At 38.2% G+C, this 23,536-nt stretch overlaps 1 protein-coding gene across 1 annotated transcript; it reads left to right on the top strand.

Moving 5' to 3' along the window:
- Nucleotides 1-645: 645 nt before the first annotated feature.
- On the top strand, nucleotides 646-20,887 carry LOC131875131 (uncharacterized). Its single transcript, XM_059219159.1, has 3 exons — nucleotides 646-779; nucleotides 6,805-6,914; nucleotides 20,733-20,887. The coding sequence occupies exons 1-3, from the start codon at nucleotides 646-648 to the stop codon at nucleotides 20,885-20,887; spliced, it is 399 nt and encodes a 132-aa protein (XP_059075142.1).
- Nucleotides 20,888-23,536: the final 2,649 nt, after the last annotated feature.

Here is a 23,536-nt window from a genome sequence, read left to right as displayed (position 1 = left end):
TAATTTTATATCTTACACATCATTGCATCCTTACATCACTATGTATCTCATAGCATGCAAAAACATTTTAATACATTATATAATCCTAGGGACATGATGTTGCTAAAAATATGGGCATGAGAGCATATGTCCATGTTGAGGCCTGTTTGCTAAAGGTTGAGGGCATCAACTGTAGTCATTTATGTTTTCGTATGAAGTATGCCTATGGTATAGGGAGTTGGGGGACTTGCATATTGGAACTAGAATGATATTATTGAGGTAGACTAGAATCCATGGAGGGCTTGTGATGGGTGATAGGAGGATAGGGTAGACTTGACTAAGTGCATTAATAATTCAAATTGAGTTAGGGTAATATTACAAACTAGAGAACATATTTTTTCTCAAATCACTCAAGAGGAGGTGTGGGTTGCATTGATGGACCACTAAGTGGTGTAGATTTTGTGGACTGGGATACAACTAGTACTATTAGTTCCATGAATAAATGTTGAGGATGTTAGAGTTACAACATCCTATAGGAAGAAACATTGTTATATTTCATGAATGGAGGGAACAGCGTTTGCATGTGGAAATTTGAAATCGGGAAATGGAGGGAACAACGAGGCTAGATCCTCTGGTTCTGATTCCACTACAGCTCAAGGATAAGCAATGGATGATGAGGATGGGAGACAGGATGAGGACCCACGGCTACAGGGCCCTCCTCCTGACCGCAAACAGTTGAAAGATTCCCAAGAATCGAGCCTCGAGGCGGTGAAAGTTGACTCAGAAAATATCAAGGAGGGGCAAGTTTCCAAACCCTGGAGTAGTCTTTTTGCAAGGAAAGCATCTGGAAAATGGACTGGTAAATCGTCTTTCCCCTTTGTGAAAGATATGTCAGATAATAAAATGAGTAAACTTGCTATTGAGATTCTTGATTTAGTTATCGATCATAGCATCTCTTTAATGGCTTTTTCTCTGGTGGGGAAGTTTGTTGGACCTCGACCTAATATTGAGGATGTTAGGTCTTTTATTAATTGAAAATGGAGAATGAAAGGTCAGGTTGATGTCTCTGCCCTCCCTAGAGGCTTTTTTGTATTCTCATTCTCTTGTGTGGAAGATATGGAAGCTGCTTTAAGTGGTGGCCCCTGGATGTTTGGTAAATCTTCTTTCTCTGTGAGAAAATGGTCTCCTAACATGGAACTCAATGACTCTTTCTTTGAAACTGCTCTGGTTTGGGTAAGGCTGCCAGGGTTGTCGTTGGAATACTGGGTGGAGGATGTTTTCTCAGGAATCGCCAACTCCTTTGGGGAGCTTGTTGCAATAGATCCAATAATAGTAGCTCGCAAGAGATTGGTTTATGCGTGTATCTGTGTCAACATTTCGTAGAATATGGACCTTCCTAGCACTATTGATATAAGCTCCAAACTTGGATTATGGGAACAGTCAATAAAGTTCGAATCACTCCCCTTTGTGTGCTTTTCTTGCAAAAAAGTTGGTCATTGGGCTAAGGCTTGTCCCAGCAACCCTAAAAAACCTGTGATTACAAATATCCACAAACAGGCCTGGAAAGAAAAGAATAATAACAAAGAAGGTAACAAGTTAGAAGGAAAAAGCGGAAGTTCTATCAATATATCAGCACCATCAGAAGGAGATAGAATTGACCTTCCTAAGAACCCCCCTATGAAGGAGAATGAAATCAAGGAGTTTGAGATCAAAACAGTCAATACCTTTGAGCCTCTACAGACACGGGAGAAGGAGAATGAAATCAATGAAGAGACACTTGAAGATGGTGAGATTGAGAATATCACTGACTCTCATCATGAGGTCTTTCAAGATTCTATATCAAAAAAAGATGAACAGTGCCTAGATGAATTTGAAGAACATGAAATTAAACTTGGAAGGAGCAACAAGTTTGGATTGCCTCAGGTAAATTTAAATGCGTTATTCCAGAATATTGGAGTTGATACACCTACATCATCCCAGAAAAGAGGAGAACTATGGAGTAATATGCAAGATGAGCCTAAAGTGGAACAAGAAGAAAACATAACAGGAAATGGAAAGAAAATAAAAACTAAGAAGGTTGGAGGCCTTAATGGGGTGAAAACCAGAACCAAGTCCAAGGCTGATTTTGGTGCTTCAAGATCCCCACCGGGATGTAAAACTATGAAATGGCATAGGGACCAGGAGAGCAAGCAAAACATAGCTGATGGAAGGCACCGAACTATAAAGGAATCCTGCCCTCAGGCTTCCAAATGAAGGTAATATCTTGGAACATCAGAGGCCTAAATGGTCTCAATAAATAGGATATATTACGGAACCTCATTCGAGATCAAAATCTGGATATTATCCTAGTACAGGAAACCAAAATGAGTAAAGAGAAAGTGGAGAAATTAAACTTCTTTAAATTTGGAGGAGTTTGTGGCAGTAGCTCGAATGGAGCATCTGGAAGGGTAGCAATTTTCTGGAACAAGAAAACCATCTCTGGAGAAATGATTGATGTAGATGGCAATATTTTATCCCTGAAAGATAAAAGCATTTTTGATGGAAAGGAATGTGTTATTACTAATATCTATGCCCCTAACTCCAAATCTGCTAGAAGCAAATTCTGGGACAAAAATCAGCAAAAAAGAAAATCTTTCCCTTTGAACAGCTGGGTTGTGATGGGAGATTTCAATACTCCTCTGCAAGACATTGACAAATATGGGGTTATTCATGCTCAACCAGACAACAGATTTGACTTGATGAACTTTATTAATATCAATGCTCTCATTGATATGGATCTCAATGGGGCTTCCTACACATGGTCTAACCGAAGGGATGGTGAAGATCTCATTCAGGTAAGACTTGATAGATCCCTTGTCACTAATGATTGGATTCTTTCCCATAGATGCTCCCTTTCTGTTATTAATAGAATTGGTTCAGACCATTATCCCATCTCTTTTGTTGCTGAGAATTTTAAGAATAATTAGAGCTTCCCTTTTCGGTTCGAAAAGATGTGGATTTCCCATCCTAATCTTGAAAAATCTATTGCTAACTGGTGGAATATTGATGTAAATGGAACTACCATGTATAAAGTTACAAAAAAAACTTAAAAATATCAAAGTCAACATTAAGATATGGAACAAGAAGGTCTTTGGTGATATTTTTGATTCAAAGAAAAAGCTAAAGGAGGAGTTGGATCAGATCCAAAATTCAATACAAAAAGATGGCTATAAAAAGTATTCCAAAGCCATGGAAGATGATGTTCTTGTCAAACTCCACAACATTATTTCTAGGGAAGAAATCTATTGGAGGCAGAGATCCCGGGTGATCTGGCTGGAGGTTGGGGACAGAAACACTAAATTTTTCCACATGACATCTTTAAAACATAAAGCAACGAATAGAATTTCAAGACTTATTGTAGAGGACAAAACTCTTCTTAATGAGGAGGAAATCAGGGATGAAGCTGTCAAGTTCTTCAATCAACTCCTCACTAGTAATAAGGACATTGATCATACCCACCAACACAACTTGGTTAATATCATTCCTAAGATCATTAATCCTATTCAGAATAAGGCCCTTTCTACTATCCCGTCTGCTGGAGAAATTAAAAAAGTTGTCTTTTCGTTTCAAGGGGACAAAGCTCCGGGTCTTGATGGTTTCCCTATGTTTTTCTTCCAGGAATTCTAGCATATTGTGGGAGAAGACACGGTTAATGCGGTCAAAGAATTTTTTGGAGCTAAAAGAATCCTTAAGGAACTCAACTCCACATTTATTGCCCTAATCCCTAAAGTTGTTGGGGCAGATTCTATGGGAAAATTTAGGTCAATAAGTCTATGTAACTCTTTCTATAAGATCATATCCAAAGTTTTGACCACTAGAATTTTGGTTGTTCTCCCCTTCATCATCTTTGAGGAGCAGAAAGGTTGTGTTCCTGGCAGGCAGATTTTGGACTCTATCATTCTTGTGCATGAGAACATTCATTCCCTCAATTCTGCTAAAAAAGAAGGCTTCTTGATAAAGTTGGATCTGGCGAAGGCTTATGATAGAGTGGAGTGGCATGTTCTTTTCAAAATCATGGAGGCTTTTGGATTTGATGAAAAGATAACCAAAATTATCAGAGAGCTGATCACCACTCTTATGTTCTCTATTCTAATTAATGGATCTCCTACAAAATTCTTTAAAACTTCAAGGGGGCTCAGACAAGGAGATCCCATATCTCCTCTTTTCTTCACCATTCTGGCTGAGAGCATGAGCAGATTGATTCACAATCTGAAATTGAGTAAAACCATCAAAGGTCTTCAACCTTCCTCTGCTAATGTTTTTTGCTCTCTCCAACAGTTTGTTGATGATACTATCCTAATGGGATATTCTTCTGTTAGGGAGGTTGAGGCCTTCAAAACTGCTCTTAATTCCTATACTTTGGCTACTGGTCAGCAAGTCAATTGGGACAAATCGGCTATATATTTCATGAATACTCCGGTCATAAGACAATAGAAAATTGCTAAAATTATCGGTTGCAAGGTGGACATGCTCCCTTCCACCTATATGGGTCTTCCCTTGGGTTTAACTCCCCCAAACTCCTTTTGGAATATGATTATTGATAAATTCAACAAAAAACTTGCTCAGTGGAAAGGTTCTATTTTATCTTAGGCTGGGAAATTGCAGCTCCTTCAAGCTACTCTCCAGAACCTCCCTGTTTATGCCCTCAGTTTATTTGGTATCCCGGCTAAATTTGTTGAAGCATTAGAAAGAATCCAGAAGAGATTTTTATGGTCAGGAGTTGAAGAAAAAAAGAGGATATCCTTTGTTGCTTGGGACAAAGTTTGTAGACCTAAGAACAAAGGAGGGTTGGGGATTAAAGCTCTAAAAACCTTTAACAAAGCTCTTCTAGGAAAACAATTATGGAGAGCCTATGATACCAAGAAAGATTGGAATCAAATATGGTTTGATAAATATATTCAGATTCAGCCTATCCAAGGGGTCCTTGACTCTGAAGACATTCATGTTGGATCCTTCATTTGGAATAGTATTATCAAATCCATAAAAGTGGCCAAAGCTGGAGCTGGATGGGTACTTGGAAAATGTGACAAAATAAGGTTTTGGGAGGACCCTTGGATGAAGAATGAAGCTCTTTATGATCAAGACAACAGTCAAGTTATTAAGGAATGTAAAAGGAGGTTTGGACTTATGGTGTGTGACTACTGGAAGGAGGACAAATGGGTGAGGCTTGATGTTATTCATTCTGGATTTTCCTTACTCCATAAGGAGTTGTTGTCCTTCTCCCTTAACAAAGACTATGATGATGTTTTTCTCTAGAAAAGTAATCGTAGAGGTGAATTTACGGTTGCTTCAACCTACAAAAACACTTTTTCTCATACTAGTAATCCCATTTGGAGTAAAGTTTGGAACAACATTCTGATCCCTAAAGTCAATATTTTCTTTTGGATTGCTTCTCACAATAGTATCCTTACTCTTGACAATTTGGTCCGAAAAGGTTTCAAACTCCCTAATAGATGCGAGCTATGCCAGAAAGAGGAAGAATCAGTTGATCATCTCTTTTTTCACTGCTCCTTTACCTAGGAAATTTGGTGTAAAATGTGGGAGAAATGGAAAGTTAGTTGGGTTATGAACAAGAGTATCAAGGATATTGTCTGGCAATGGAATTTCCCCACTAAATGTCAGCTTATCAAGAACCTTTGGTCCTTGACCCTCCCCATGATTTGCTGGGGCATTTGGAAAGAAAGAAATAACAGAATATTTAGGGAAGCTAAGTGTAACTCTCAGGTGGTTTTTGAAAAAATCTGCAGGGCCATAAAAGAGAACATCAATATTCCTCACAAAAACAATAAGCAATGGTTTGTTATTGATATGAATGAAATGGAAAAAGACATCCTCACTTAATGGAACCTAATACATAAAGTCTGCAGATCTGACAATAAGAATAGGAGAGATAGTATTGTTTGGCGCTTTCTTGATCATGATTGGATAAAGGTGAATTTTGATGGGCCGGCTAAGGGCAACCCTGGAAAGTCTGGTGGTGGAGGAGTTATCAGAAATGCTCAAGGAGTCTGCATTGCAGATTTTGCCTCTCCTTTTGGGGTCCAAAATAATCATGTGGCTGAAGCTCTGGCCATGCTAAAAAGCCTCTAGCTTGCTCAGGGATTCAAATTCAAAAAAAATTGGCTCGAAGGGGACTCCTTAAACATCATCCAAGCCCTCAAAGGTACAAGCTCTGTTTCTTAGAATATTACTAACTTAGTTAAAAGTGCTAAATATTTGTTAAATAACTATGTTAGTGTTAGCATAACTCATACTCTAAAAGAAGGTAATAAGGTAGCGGATCTCTTAGCTAATGAAGGGGTCAATTTAGAGAATGATGTTAAATATATTGGAGAAACTCATTGTAAAAGGGAGGTTAAAGAGCAATTATATTTTGATCGTATCAATGGGTCAAGTTAATATCATGATTATATTTTGGGGAACGAATTCCAAAGACAGATTTTGGGGGCGGATTAACTGCTAGTTAATGAGTGCTTTTTGGCATCATTTCCATGATCATATGCATGAGGAAGATTATAATCATAATTGTTGGGTTTGTGCGGCCATAAACATAAGTTTCAACACAACCAAAGAGTCTCGGTCCAGTAACTCCAGAATTTACAAGCATTTGGGGTTTCATCTGCGGACTGTGAATTATAGCTGCTGGTACTTCTACCTGGAGCTCAAAATGGGAGGTAATTTAAATAGGAACGAGGCCCCAGGATGCGAAAATTGGAAGAGTGAAAGAAAAGTTTGGAGAAGACTTCACAAATATGGCTTTACTGACTATATGGAAAAGCTTCACAGAAGCAGAAATTCTGTTTCTCATGGTTTTGCTAGAGGCTGGAGTAACAACAAAGTTACCCTATTCGGGGAGATATGGCAAATTGATGAGAACCTGGTCGCCGAGGTCACGGGTTTGTAGACGAAGGGCGCCAAATTTTACAAAGATCGGAAGTATGCTGCTGAGGCGTTCAAAATCTTCCTGAAATCGGAGGATGAGAAAGGCAAGCTTGTGAAGAAAGACAACATTTCTTATTACATTCCCCAGCAGGTAAAGCCCTTTTGGCAAAAAGTTTTATGGGTTTTAATGGAGTATTTAACTGTTGACGGTAGATTTATAAAAATCTATAACTATCACTTTGCTATTTTGAACCACTTTCGTCATGGGGCCAAAATATCCCTGCCTTTTTATTTAGCGTCCTCTCTGAATGAGAGTCTTGCTGACCACGCTAAAAAGCCTAACTCCTACCCTATAGCCCATCAAGGGCTTATATTGCTCATTTATGAGCATCTGAAGGACAAGGCTAGGGCGACCAAAGATGACCCTCTGATCATGAATGCACATATCTCTGAGAGCGGAAAAGATTCAGATTCGGATGAGGAACAACCTAATGCATCTACCCACAAAAAAAGGAGAGTTGACACAGATAATGTGGATATGGAGGTGCACTATGATGTGGAGGAGGAAAAGGTTAAGGATTTTGAAATTGATATGGAGTATGAAAAGGATGAGAACATTGGTGAAGAGGATGAAGGGGGTAACTCTGAAAACCCTCACTCTAACCCTATGGGCTCGGACAACAGGAATGTTGCTCGGAATGCTAAGGAGGATGACAATCCCAACTCTATGGGCACTAAACAGGGTAGGGATTCTGCAACCACCATCTTGAATACTGCCCGTAATTGTACTCTGGAGTCCTTCAACTTCCAAAAATGGGTTGTCGACAATATTACTAGCATGCAAAGTAAACAGAGGGGGTTGGAAAACAAGATTAATAAGTTGATTAAGGACTCCAGGAAAAAGAATGATGAGACGGAAACCAGTGAAGTTGAAGAGGAAATCGAGATGGAGGATTGGCTGGAAAAAGATTTGATCAAAGGGGATTTGAAACACCTAGAGGATGTTATTGTAGCATCCTAAAATTGCGACACTTGCAATTTCGACTGCATTTTGGTCTTCACGATGGCGACGCAACACGCAACCTGAATGGAGACCCTGAAACTTGCTCACGACACTGAAAACTGCATTTTTCAAGCACCCTGGCCTGAACCTCCTTGCACCCTGCTGTCCCGGGAGGTGGGACCAGGGCGCCCAGCGCCCTGGTCCCTGGGTCCTATTTTGGGCCCGGTCTCCTAAGGGGTCTCGGGTCTTTTTGTTTGCAATTTGGAAATTAACTTTCCTGGTCGGCCTAAGGTCGGGAAAATCAGTCTATCAGCCCTAATTGACAAGTATATAAACTACATTTTTCTCTCTCATTTGGGATGAAGAGGATATGTGTACAAAGCGTGGAAATTATACTCAAGCATTCAAGCATTCCTTCAAGCAATTGATCATTTCAAGTCTCCATTCAAGGCTAAGTGTTGCATTCAAGACAAGGATTCAACCATTGAAGAGGAGATCACATACTACATGCTACAACATACAACATACAACATCTAAACCTTCGCACATAAGGATACAAACATCCTTAGAACAAGGTATTAGTACTTGTTTTACATACATTTACATTTACAGCACTTGCTCATTTCTTGGTTAATTCCAAAACTGGGGTTTGACCTAAAGGCAAACCCCTAATCCCTAACCCCCCAATCGTCTTCGCTTTTCTGTGTGTAGGTTGCAGGTACGCGGCTGAAATTGAAGATCTGGAATCCTTGTGCAGAGACGAACAGATCCCCCTTCGTTTCGCGGATTTGTCGGAGGACCGTGGCGCCGGGCGCCATCGTCCCGACAACTTTTGCTCAAATTTGCAAGACAGCGCCGTATCGACATTTTACTGCTAATTCCAGGTCCGCAGCTTCATACTGTATTCCTATCTCAGTTTATAAGCGAATCTTTATCACTTTCTATGCATGCTTAGCTTAATTCTCCTATCAACATTCTTTACGAAAGAGGGTAGCCTTGTTGTCTTAACCCTTGAAACACATTTAGCATCCAATCTTGCATTGCGTGGGATTGGATCTTGTGGGTTTCAACACCTCTTTTGAATGTAAAGTCTTTCCCCTAAGTGAAAACCATCGAATCCTAGCGAACCTCCCTTCTCTCTCCTCGGAGTTGGAAGAGGGGAGAACAACTAGGGTTCGATCGCGATTTTCCGCTTTACATTTTGGTGAACCCGACGTGAACATCCTTTCTGATTTTTCATGCTTAGATTTGAAAAAATTGATTACATTTCCATGTTTGATCTTTTGCAAAATTTTAGAGGTGATTGCATAAAAACCCTAAATTTTCTTTTTAGTAATTGAACCTGCGAAATGTCTAAATGTTAATGCCTGTTTCAGATCTGCCCTTCTATTACAAATTTTCAATTCATATTTGTGCTTTAATTCTGAAAATTAAGTGGTTAAATGTCAAAACCCTAATTTTTGAAACCCTCTTGATTCAACCTTTGTCCGACAATTTCACTGATCAAAACATCTCCAAATCAGCTGTAACTTTGGATTCCGCAATAAAATCACAATATCTTTCATCCCTGAAAATTTGGAAAAAAGTTGCGAGGACCGTGGCGCCGAGCGCCATCGTCCCCGACATTTTTTCCGAAATTTCGGGAGCGAGATCTTACTGTATTTTCCTGCTAAAATCCAAAATTTTGGCTGATTTTATCAATTTTAACACCTTCAAAATAACAGTCAAAGTTGGTCTTGTGATTGCTTGGATTAAGGCTTCTAAACATTTAAAAATCATTGAAATTGAAATTTTGTGTCAAAATTGTGTTCTTACTGTCCTAAATCTGAAAAGTGTGTTATCATTCATTAAAAATTTCAGTGCTTTATTCAAATTCTTGCATTTTGTGACTTTTGAAATTCAGTGCTTAATTACAACAACTTTGATTTCCGCTTTCAAAATTGAATTTTGCGTGAAATTAAGTCAATTTTCAAATTTCAAAATTTGCATTGCTCTGGACATTCCCTCTAAAATCACAAAATTCAAAATTTCAGTCTCCCTCTCTTTTCAAAAATTCAAATTTTGCATTTTTCGACAATCTTGATAGGGTTCGATTTCGAGATTACAACTTTAATTTGGCCTATCTATAGATCGTAAAATCACTCAATTTTTTCAGAGTAGCTCTAAAATCATCATACCTTTCATCCCTGCAAATTTTGAAAAAAGTTACAAGGACCGTGTTGCACTCCGGGCGCCACGGTCCGGGGCATTTTTTCCAAAATTTCGGGAGACTGTTGTGATTGCATTTAATAGCTTAAATCCAGAAGATTGGCTGATTTTACTGAAAATTGCTACCTCTAAATTCAAAATCTTCTCTCTCTTTCTAGTGCATGAGTTTTACAACAATAAGCCCTACTTACACTATTCCCGTTAGACGAAGCCGTAGAATTAAGTCTTTCCAAGGTTTAACTACTGAGGAGATGGAACCTAATTTGAATAGCCTTTTTAACGAGGACATGGGTAATTCCTCTAATCCTCCTAATGATGAAGAAGCTCTCCATGAGGTTTCTGAAGAACAACTTTCAAAATTGGATAACCAATTTGACGATTTTCGACAATGGATGTCTCAAGAATACCCTGATAGTCAAGCTCTTCCTTTAATTGAGGGTCTAAAACGTATGCTTCAAAGTGATAAGAATGGAATTGATATTTTGCGTGGTATTGCACACATTGTGGATTCGAATGTGATGCCTATGAAGAGTTGTGCTGAAAATTTAGGTTATACACAACCTCCTACTCAAGTCAATCATTCTATTCCTTTGACAACTCCTATTGCTAGTATACCTACCTTTACATCAAACATCATGGCTACTTCTATACAAGACATTCCTCCCGTGATTACTAGTCATGGGGGCAACCCTTCTTCTTCAATTAACCCTCTTCCTTCATTCAATCCGACTTCTTCATTCATTCCTTCAATGAGTGTGCCTATTATATCACCACAAATGAACATGATGCAAGGGGGCAATTCATTTAACCATTCCATCCCTCCTTGTAGTATTCCTCCTGTCCAATCATCTCCTATGACTAATTATCATAGAGTCCCACCACCTTACTCTCTACCTTCTTTCAATAACATAACACCTCCATCTCAATCTAACACATCTAATATGAACTCTTCGACCGAAGCGACCATTAACAATCTTGCACAAACTGTCTCTTCTTTACAGCAACAAATTGCCTCTATGAATCAATCTAAGTTTAGTGTGCCCACATTTGATGTTGCGAGCCCACTTTCTCTTGATATTGTTCGAGCTATTCCTCCTAAACATGTTGAAATCCCGCATTTGGAACTTTATAATGGTAAAGGAGATCCTCTAACACATGTTAAGACTTTTCAAACAATATGTACCGATTTTGCTTATGACCAAAGGTTGCTTGCAAAACTGTTTACTAGAACATTAAGAGACAAAGCCCTACAATGGTATTGCTCGTTGCCTTCTTATTCTATTACTTCTTTCGAACAACTTGCAAATGCTTTCATTCAACAATTTCAAAACAATATAAGTCCTAAGGTTACTCTGATTGATTTAATGCATTGTAAACAAGGTGTTAAAGAAAAAGTGATTGATTTCATTGGTAGATATAAGCATTTGTATGCTCAAATTTCTTTTCCAGTGCCTGACAATGATATTCAAAGAATCTTTATTTCTAATTTACAAAAAGATATTCGAGACAAACTTATGTTTTCTGAGTTTACTTCTTTCCAACAGTTGTGCGCCACTCTTCACAATTATCAACTGACTGTGAGTCAAATGGAACAATCACATCCTATGGCTCCGAGTGATAAGGGTGATAGCAGTCAACAACCATTTGGGAAGTTTAAACCGAACAGAGATTCCATCAAATTCAATGAAAACATCATCAACAACAATGTGAATGCAGCATCAGGTGTGCTTCCTATTTCTAAATTTTTCAAGAAAGAAAGAAAGTATACTCCTTTGAATGAATCATTGCATAGTATTATGAATAAGTTATTGGAACAAAATGTGCTTACTCTTCCTCCTATAAGACAAATTGATCCTGCAAAGATTACTTCACCTTATTTTGATAATAAATCTTTTTGTCAATTTCACCGTCAGCCTGGGCATGATACTGAAAAATGTTTTTCTTTAAAGGGTAAAATTCAAGATTTGATTGATAACAATACTATCTCTGTTTCTGGTGTGAATGATAAAGGCAACACATCTGTAGCTCCTCCTAACCAAAATCTTCAGATTTTCACTGATCCATTGCCTTCTCATACCTCTAATGCAATTGAGGCTAATGATTCCTCTCTCTCATCTGATGATCTTGTGTCTATGACTCCGAATGTGATTAACTTTGTAGAGCAGCAAGAAATCCCTAAAGAAACTTCCATCACATTTGATTCCAGTGAAACCATTAGGGCACCTGATGGTCCTTTATACATAGTTGCAAAAGTTAAGAATACACCTTGCCGTGGAGTGCTTATTGATCCTTCGTGCATGGTTAATGTTATTACTGAAGAATTTCTTTTTACTTTGCAATTGAATCAAGTGATCTATGACAAAACAGATGTGATTGTGAAACTATTTGATGCATTTTCTTCTCCTGCAATTGGTTCTATTACATTGCCTATTGAGGTCCATAACAAATCTCTTGATGTGAACTTTGCTATTATTCCATCTTCCGAACAATTTTGTGTGAAGCTTGGCTATCCTCGGCTATCTTCCATGAAAGCTATTGCTTCTCCTATTCATAAGTGTTTGAAATTTCCCCATAATGGTGAAGTTGTTACTGTCAATCATAGTCTCTTTAAACCAGCTGAAAGAACTTCTAGCGTTCCTCTTGATTACTTTTGGCCTAAACAATTCCAATCTCTTCCTCCGCGAAGTGATCATCTTTTCAAATCTTATCAAAAGTGGAAAACAGATATGATCCTATCTCTAAGTGAACCTAGAGCACCTAAACTTGATATTCCTATCATTCTTGAGAAGGAAGTTCTTCCTTTGAAAGATAAAACTAATGTCTTTCCTCAAGAAGATTCTCAACCCATCCCTATGGATGTGACTATGTCTATACCTAATAAACTTCCTAAGAGTAGACCTATACCTCCTCGTCATGATGGACTTGGTCTTCTCCCTAAACCAAATATTCCTCCTTTGTATGGAACAGTTCCTCCTCCTTCTTTTTATAGAGAGAAGAGACCTTCTTCTTCTCCTATTATCCAGCCTAAGAGACCACAACCTAAACACCCAAGTGCTAAGGATGAGAACATTCCTCCTCCTCAATCTTCTCCACTTCCTACTAAGACTAGACGAAATCGTTCTGCACGTGAACGCCGACGAAAGCGTCATCTTAGAGCTCAGGCAGTTGCTTCTCAAACTTTGCAATCTCCAAAAACACCTTCAACAAGCATTATTCCATTTTCTCCTCAGCCGGACATTGAGCCTAAATCTCCTAAACATAAGATGCATGATGGTCTTGATCCGGTGCGAGTTAAAGATCCTATTTTTGTAAATCTTGATGATGATATAGATGAAAATGTTATTCATGATGAAAATGTTACTTCTCTTGCTTCTGATAGTGAATATGAACTTGTTGATATTGATAACCATTTATCTAATGAATTTTCTAAAGCACTTATCCTAGCTCCTAGACAAGAACAATGTGGCTCGGAACATGAACATAGCCCTTGTTTGGATCTTGTGATAGCTCCATCTGCTGTGTTGGATGTTCCTCCTCTAGCGTGTTCCCTGCCTTCCCGAAACATTGATCAGCAAGATCGGGGGGTAGATGACATGCTAGACTAGTTACATTAGCATAGCAGATTCTCTCCCCCTCTCTTTTGTTACTTCTTCTATGTGTTATTCTCATTCTTCTATTTGTTGTCCTTGGTGTTGTCTACTTGAGGACGATGCAAAGCATTGAGATCTCTCGATCTCTCTCATGTTGACTCAAAAGACACATGTGTTCCCTTCTTCTAGGTAACCTTCCTTGATTGGGGAATGAAGAACAATTATGCATACATACATATGATATATATACATGAATTATCATATAGCATACTGACCCCGAGGAAAGCGAAGTCACCTTGTGCTTTGTGTTTTGTGTCTATTATCCTTGGGCTTATCTCACACTTGGGGGATAAATCCTTGCGATAACGTGCTCCTTTCTCATTTCTTATATGTATCACTACCTTAAAGCAATCACCCCCGGTGAGGCGTGTGCGATCGCTTTAACGTAGGGGGGCATACATCCCGTTCATATCTTTTCAAGATACTTGCAAATTTCTTGGCAAATTTAGCCTTGCCTTGAAAATTTTTGATATCTTTCTTGCATGACTCATAGTGAGGGAACCTTACTACTGACAGTCATGGTTCTTCCTCGCGATCTTCCCTTTTACTTTGTCAATCGAAGTCGTCAGATCCTTAGTCCACTGGGGGCTTGGTGTATCTTGCCTCCTTGACGTGGTGAAAGTCTTTCAATGTTGTTTCCTTGTACTTTACCGGAAGTATGAGCATACATACTCCCGCTAAAGTGGGGGCTAAATGTAGCATCCTAAAATTGTGACACTTGCAATTTCGACTGCATTTTGGTCTTCACGATGGCGACGCAACACGCAACCTGAATGGAGACCCTGAAACTTGCTCACGACACTGAAAACTGCATTTTTCAAGCACCCTGGCTTGAACCTCCTTGCACCCTGCTATCCTGGGAGGTGGGACCAGAGCGCCCAACGCCCTGGTCCTTCAGGACCAGGGCGCCCAGCGCCCTGGTCCTTCAGGACCAGGGCGCCCAGCGCCCTGGTCCTTCAGGACCAGGGCGCCCAGCGCCCTGGTCCCTGGGTCCTATTTTGGGCCCGGTCTCCTAAGGGGTCTCGGGTCTTTTTGTTTGCAATTTGGAAATTAACTTTCCTGGTCGGCCTAAGGTCGGGAAAATCAGTCTATCAGCCCTAATTGACAAGTATATAAACTACATTTTTCTCTCTCATTTGGGATGAAGAGGATATGTGTACAAAGCGTGGAAATTATACTCAAGCATTCAAGCATTCCTTCAAGCAATTGATCATTTCAAGTCTCCATTCAAGGCTAAGTGTTGCATTCAAGACAAGGATTCAACCATTGAAGAGGAGATCACATACTACATGCTACAACATACAACATACAACATCTAAACCTTCGCACATAAGGATACAAACATCCTTAGAACAAGGTATTAGTACTTGTTTTACATACATTTACATTTACAGCACTTGCTCATTTCTTGGTTAATTCCAAAACCGAGGTTTGACCTAAAGGCAAACCCCTAATCCCTAACCCCCCAATCGTCTTCGCTTTTCTGTGTGTAGGTTGCAGGTACGCGGCTGAAATTGAAGATCTGGAATCCTTGTGCAGAGACGAACAGATCCCCCTTCGTTTCGCGGATTTGTTGGAGGACCGTGGCGCCGGGCGCCATCGTCCCGACAACTTTTGCTCAAATTTGCAGGACAGCGCCGTATCGACATTTTACTGCTAATTCCAGGTCCGCAGCTTCATACTGTATTCCTATCTCAGTTTATAAGCGAATCTTTATCACTTTCTATGCATGCTTAGCTTAATTCTCCTATCAACATTCTTTACGATAGAGGGTAGCCTTGCTGTCTTAACCCTTGAAACACATTTAGCATCCAATCTTGCATTGCGTGGGATTGGATCTTGTGGGTTTCAACCCCTCTTTTGAATGTAAAGTCTTTCCCCTAAGTGAAAACCATCGAATCCTAGCGAACCTCCCTTCTCTCTCCTCGGAGTTGGAAGAGGGGAGAACAACTAGGGTTCGATCGCGATTTTCCGCTTTACAGTTATAAGAACCTTGAAAGAACAGACTGAAGAGGATAAAGACAACATCAACTCCCGGGTCGCCCGTACCGAGAAGGCCCTGAAAAACTTCATGAACCATAGCCTCCAGGTCCTCAAAGTCTCATCACAGAACATGAATGCTTTGGTGGACCATCTGGAAAGGAAAAATCAGGAAAAGAATCTGGTTGTCATTGATGATATTCCAACTTCCAACACCACCCACCAGACTCCCAGGTGCAGAACAAGGCAGAACACTACTGGGATGGAGATCAATACGAAAGATAGCCAACTGAGAGAGGATAACAATGACCTGAGGGAAGTGGCCAAGGCGATGATGCTCTTGGTTCAAAATGTTGAGGAATCTATTAAAGTTTTCAATTAATTTGTAATGTTGGGTTTGGAGCCAACTTCTTGTTGGCTTCTTGCTATCTTTTTCTTAGCTGTTGGTTTTGTGTTGGTGTTTTGCAGTTGTTTTGTTTCGTCTCTTTAATGCTTATCTTTCGAATTTCAATAGGGTTTCGGGTCCGCTAAAACTTGTTTTTACTTAATCAAAAACATCCTATAGGACATGGTGGAATCCACAAATAATGGTGCACTTGACACCTTTACGTTGGATGTAGGAAGCTCTTGAATAGGTACAAAGGAGGATAGTAGAGGGAGAACAAGGAGGGACATTTGAGAGCTATGACCTTTAAGTGTAATTCTTGTATGCCCAATAGAGTGTCCATAGATTTTGGATAGAGAGGGATCAAGCATGAGGATTTATTGGTCCACAAGGATTGATTCAAGCCTTCATAGAGTTGGAGAGGGTAGGAGGGAGAAAAAATAATGCCTACATACACATAGGGAGGTCAAGGAGATATACTTCAATTTTAGTACCACAACCACCACCACCACCACATAAGAGGCTAAACATCGGGCCATAGCACATTAGTTTCATACATAGTATCCCAATCCTAGACAAAGTACTCCAAGAGTCTTTCATACCTAATAACATAAATATTGATCAATTCCAAGTCACAATATGACACATCGCTTCTTCTCGTCATTTGGTGTTTACCAAAAAAGACTTTGCCTCTAATGACCCATCCCATAATGAGGCTCTTTACTTGTAGGTTCTTATTACATGTGTAATATTAAAAGAGTCATGATAGATGGATGGACAATTTTGAACATTTGTAACCTAAGCTTAGTAATATAATTCAGATGTTCTAATGGTTTGATTGATTCTCAAAAACCTATCACAATCAAATCTTATGATGATATTGAGAGTGAATTTGAAGGAACACTAACATTTCTCATTCAAGTTGGTCATATTATATTCAACAATATTTTTCAAGTTTTGAATCTTGATATCTCCTATAATATCGCTCTTGTTCGTCTACAGATACATTTTATGCTTGCAAGATATACCTTTTAAACACCATGAATGCATAAAATTGTCTCATAATGGTGTTGAAAACTTTATTCATGGAGATACATGCCCTTTTTTTATTTTCCAAGAACCTAGAAGCCAAGTGTCATAAGTCTAATCAAGTACCCATTAATCAAGAAGCAACATCCTCATCATTCTATGTGGATCTAGCCACCCTAGCTTCATCGTCCAACTCTAATACCATCATTATCAAGATCAAGGTTCAAGTTAATGACAAAGGTTGATGACAAAGGTTGAGGAGAGTATAGCATGAAGCAATCCTTTTATGTTGAACAACTTCCACTTTCACCTAAAACATATGAATAATCTCAATCTAAATAAAACCTATCAAGAGTTGTCATCAAAGCTAAAACTACAACATTTAGGCATTGAAGTGAATTAGAAAATGAAAACATAGAAGACATTTCTTTATAGTTATATAACAAAGAGAAAGAAGACTTACCTATGATACTCATTGATTAATAGCCTAAGGTTCTTCATATAGTTAAGAACATGGGATTATCAAGGCAAGGGTCTAGGTTGTTAAGAACAAGGAATGTTAGAACTTATATCTGTAACAAAGAGACATAAAGATGATGGACATGGATATAGGTCCCCTAACAAAGTATCTTTTGAGATCGAATCTACCCTTACTAAAGGAGCTAAGGTTTCTCTCATTGTTGAATCTACTAATTAAGATACCTTTCAAGACTCCTTTGTGTACAGTGCTAAATAATTTTAAGATTATACTATGTGTACCTTATCTACCATATCCATTACACCACGCTCTAAAGGCCTTCAACTTGTCTACCTTTAGCTTATAGATTGTGATCAACAAGGACCTCTAATTTTAAACACATTCTAAAATTATGAAGCCGTTGTTAAACATGGGAATACAAGAAAGCATACCATTGGGAGATCATTATATTGGTTGCATCATAGAACTTGATGAGAGAGCATAATTGGGTGAGAAATTGAACTCCTTTAGCTTCAAGAATTGAGACTTAAAATAGTAAAGCATTCTTCTAGTGTGAACAACAATGATGTGTCACCTAAAAATGAAAAAAATCTTGAGATAACTAGCCTTGATCTTCCCAATGATCAAGATAAAGCTTTTCTCTTAGTCAAAGAGTCTCAAGAGATAAATCTAGGACCAACACGAGAATGTAATAACCCTTTCATAATACCAAAAATACCAACTTTTTTGTGTGTTATTAATTTTCTTAATTTAAAAAGTGTTCATTCATTTGTATACTTAGGAATTAATCTACCCATTAAACATGATAGGCATATAGCCCTCAAGTAGGGTTAGGCATCCATTCATCAAACAAGATTGACATCCATCCATCAAATAGGATGGGCATGCATCCATCAAATAGGATAGGGAACATAATACTTTGGCCAGAGACTTAGACAATTTGTCACCCTAAATCATTTTCTTTCACTTGAATGCACTTCCTAATTGAAGGTGCACCAAGGTTTGTCTTTAGGTGAAGAGAATTTAACCAACTTGAATCCCACCTTAGTATTTGGGCTTATCGCTTGCAATGAAACAAGTGATCCTTTTAGGTATATAAAGAATATATTTTATCCTAACATTATATTAGGATTTTTATCTTGATCCCCTCACTCAAACAAATTATCTTAATTTTTTAATCTTTATTAACACATCACCTTGCTAGAATCCCATACCCAGTTGCTTCCATTCTAGGGACATACACCACTTCCAAATGAGATCAAGGAACAATATATATATGCAATTCCATTTTTATCTAGGTTTGATGTAAACTATATAATAAATTCTTCTTTGAAAATTAAATGTAAACCAACACAAAAAATTTAAAGAAGTGGTTTCATCAACCAAATCAATATATATACGTAGCAAAAGAGAAATTACTACATTTTCAAAGTTTCTTGGAAAGAAAATGTATTGCTATACAGAGGCATCTAGTAAGTGACTTCATCTATCAAATTCAATATCATTTTTTTTCATAAAGGGGAGAGTTGGTTATAAAACAAATGATTAAACAATATTAATGTAAATAATTTACAAATTCATCTAATGAATGACTACATCAAATCAACTTGCACGAAAATATTTTTCATCGTTAATTTCTTCAAAAGAGAAGAAAAGGAGAATTTGGTTCATTAACAATGGTTACTCAATCTTTCATGTACAATAAGAAACATTAATGGGGATCATTGTCCCATCTTTCTAAGATATGTCTTAGATAGGTTAATCTATATCCTTAATTGACCTTATTCTTACTATGTTTAAGTCTCTTAACAACCATAGCTAGTGTTAGTGTTATGGTGTCTGATAACCATATATCAAAATCTGATAATTTATTAACTATAATTGTGCAAAAATCCTTGCTCTTGGTTTTCTTGGCTCTTTTCCTTATTCGTCCTCCCAATATGTCTTCTATCACATATGTATCAAAAGTGAATTTAAATTACCATGTGTAGTTTCTAATGGGGGTTATAAATTCTAGTTAGATTTCATATTCTACTTTTTATTGAGTTTGATTTTTTTTTCTCTTGGCCATGTTCATTTCTTGGTGTTGTTGGTTTTGTCCAATCTTACTAAGATGTGTCTTAGATAGGTTAATCTATATCCTTAATTGACCTTATTCTTACTCAGTTTAAGTCTCTTAATAGCCATAACTATTGTTATGGTGTCTTATAACCATATATCAAAATTTGATAATTTATTAACTACAATAGTGCAAAAATCCATGCTCTTGGTTTTCTTGGCTCTTTTCCTTATTCACCCTCCCAATGTGTCTTCTATCATATATGTATCAAAAGTGAATTTAAATTATCATGTGTAGTTTTTAATGTGGGTTTTAAATTATAGTTAGATTTCATATTCTACTTTTTATTGAGTTTGATTTTTTTTCTCTTGGCCATGTTCATTTCTTGGTGTTGTTGGTTTTATCTTAATAATTTATATTTTTATTAGTAAATAATTATTTGTTCTCATTTCAATGGAATTGGTGAATGTGGGCATGTATGCATATTGAGGTATTCAAACCTCTATTTTTCCATTTATGCGCAACCAATATTTATTCATGTGTGTGTGTGTATGTGAACTTCTACCACTAAGCTCAATTATATAATAATCATTAATGCCCAAATAGATTATATTCATTAAGTTTATGCATCTTGCATATTGATCTAAAAAAATTGACAACCTCAAATGTTTTTTATTATTAAAGCAGCGTTAACTAGGACGGTGACCCTTAACAAAGTCAAAAATCATCAACGGACAACAAGCAACATCAAGAGAGATGATATTGGAAAAAAGAACAACAGCCCAAAGGCAATTAGAAACAAACACAGTCAGATAGGCAAGGATCATATCCAACTAGAGAACCGAAAAGACCCCACTCAATGGGGGGAAGCCACCCAAACCCCAACGAGGGGGGATTTGGGGTAGGGGAGAAGACTTCCCCTTCCGCTTGTGAGCAACCACGGTCCAAGTGATGTTGTCATTAGGTCCATCAAAAGAGAGATCAACCGGAAGGGACCCCGTAAGGTTATAAACAGTGGTGTCAACAAGGTGCTACAACAGAACAACAAGAGGTTGTTGTAGAGCAGCAACAGGCTGAGATGAATCAACAGCAGCAGAAGCAGATCCAGCAGCAGGGGATCATGGTTGCAGAACAAGAGAAGCAGAAGTGGGGACCTCAGGAGATGAGGCCACAAAAGGAGCAACAAGAGCATTAGCAGTCGTGTGGGGCATGACATCGACATCATCCTCATGAGAGGAACTAGCAAATGGAAAATCAAGGGCATTGACTATTAAGTGATTAGTAGTAACATTCTTCCACCAGGTGGAAACACCTTTGTGGCATGAAATAGAGCAGTCTGAAGCAAGATGACCCATAGAGAAGCATCTCCTGCAACGAAAGGGGAGGCCCTCAAAATCCAACAGTTGTGACCAAGGTTTATTCCCCACCATAAGAACCACATCTCCTGGGAGAGGAGAGAAGTCAATCTCCACAAGAATGCGGGCAAAGGTAGTATAGTCCATTAAGGACTTATCTTCATCGACCTTCAGGAAACGACCAATAGAGTTACTGATAGCCTCATAACAAGAGTGCTCCCAAAATGAAGAGGGAGATTGACGAGTCGAACCCAAACTGGATGCACATTAAGTGGTTCAGTGAGAGGGTTAAAAGAAGTTGCCCAAGGCTTAATAGAGAGGGAGTGCACTCCCCAAGCCCACAACTTGCCCAAGACCAAATCCTGATCAGTGGAAGATGTGAAGGAAGGGACAAAAAAGCCTTTAGCATAGGGGAAAGCTCAATATTGAAAGCAATCAAAGGCCGCCAAGAGTCACTTACCTAGCGATGAAGGTTCGGTAGAGAAGGCCAAAGCCCAAAGAATTTGCACACAAGAGCACAACGTTGGTAGAACCCAATGTTGTCCACGACATATTGTCCACAAACCACCACAAGGGAGGATTTAGCACAAGGAAGAGGACGGACCCCCTTTGAGGGTTGGGCGGAAGATCTAATCACACGAGCAAAGTTATGCTTGTCAGCAGGTTTGGGAAAAGAACCAACAACAATAGCAACAGTCGGCAAAGTCGAAACCCCAAAATCCATAGCACCGACAGTAGCAGAACCCCCGGCCAGAGAACCAGGGGGCGTGAGTGTTGCACCAGGAAAATCCCCATGGGGAGCATGGGGAGCTAGAGCAACCACCACCTGAGGAGCATCAAACCAAACAACAACGGCATCATCAAACAAATCGTGAATCACAAGAGTGGAAACCCCCACGTGAGGAGGAAGAGGGGGAAGTCTGATGACGAGGGAATGCCACAGACATTCGTAGCAGATAACACCGTAGGAGTACAAACCATCGTCAAACCAGAGGCACCGACAACAACATTCAAATTGAGAGAGGTGGGAGAGTCATTGGGGAGAAGCGGGAGAGCCATTTTCTTCATTTATTGGGATCAACAACCTCAAATGTTAAATTTGCCTCTTATAAACAATACTTCTATATATATCTAATGTTAATTTATTAACCATAATTGCAATAATTGATAAATAAAAATATTATTTATTTAGCATTATTTTGACATTAAATTAATTTAATTTAAATTGTTTTATATATTATTATTTATTATTTACATATATAATTATTGATTTTATATTAATATACATATGCATGTAAAATATATATTAATATAAAACATTACAAAAATATTTTAAAAAATTAAGGCTAATTTGGGGTCAACACAACCCTATTCAAACACAGGCAGTTGCCCTTAAAAGGGGTAGACAACCTGTGTATACATAGGTCGTGACCCCTTGAGGATCTGTGACCTGTGTGTACATAGGACTTTGTCCTATGTGGCACCTAGGTCGCCACTTTTTTAATTATATATATTTAACATATAATTAATTATTTTTTGTTTATAATTTTTTATTTTTATAAAATTAATAATTTTTTATTTATTTAATATTTAATATTTAATATATGTATATATTTACGAATAATAAAATTTTGCATATCAATTATATAAATTCTATTATTTTAGCAAGTGAAAAATTAATGAAATATTTTAGGAGTAATTTAAAGAAGATTTGGAATGGTAGCAATTCTTATTGTGCTCTTATTTCTCTAAAATTTCTACACACACACACACAGTATTTTCCTATTCATTCAACACACCCACATACAAAGAGAGAGAGTAGAAAGAAGAATGGGGATGACCTACTTGGAATGCCATTAAAATTACTCCTTCAACCTTGTACTCTTTCCTCACACCTTTCCTAAAGCCTTTATTTATAGGAACTCGTGCTATTATCTCTAGAGTTCCTATTATCTCCAATTATTTGAGAAATTAACTTGCACAATTTACTCATTCTAACTTATGGGAGCTAGTGAGTTATTGCTAGATTAAAATTACTTTCCTCCACACGACTTAGTAGTCATGAGAGTGATCTAAGACGAAGGAGGAGTTCTCTCCCATTTTTATCTCTCCAATTGATTGAGCGAAAATAAAGTTAAAATGCAAATAAAAATTAAATTCATGTGCAACAATTACACCTCATGCAAATTTGTAATTAATAAAGCCCCTCTACTTAACATGTTCTTAGCATATTGGTACAATGGCTTTACCTTAAGAACAAAGAGGGGACTAGTGTGTGAGAAAATCAACTTGAATAGAGGAAATACTCAAAGGGCTCATAATCAATAACAAAGCAATTGAAATGCTTCTGAGTCTGTTTCTGTTGACTCCTCTCTGGAAGATGATGTCTCCTCCCGAGATGAGGTTCCCCTTATTGTTGATGTTACTATTGTTGTGGACTCTTCCACCCCTTTGGTTCCAACTTTTGTTGCTCCCGCTCCTCTACCTCG

The sequence above is a fragment of the Cryptomeria japonica genome, chromosome 4 (genome assembly GCF_030272615.1).
Source record: "Cryptomeria japonica chromosome 4, Sugi_1.0, whole genome shotgun sequence".
NCBI classification, from domain to species: domain Eukaryota; kingdom Viridiplantae; phylum Streptophyta; class Pinopsida; order Cupressales; family Cupressaceae; genus Cryptomeria; species Cryptomeria japonica.
This window is presented reverse-complemented; position numbering and strand designations above follow the sequence as displayed.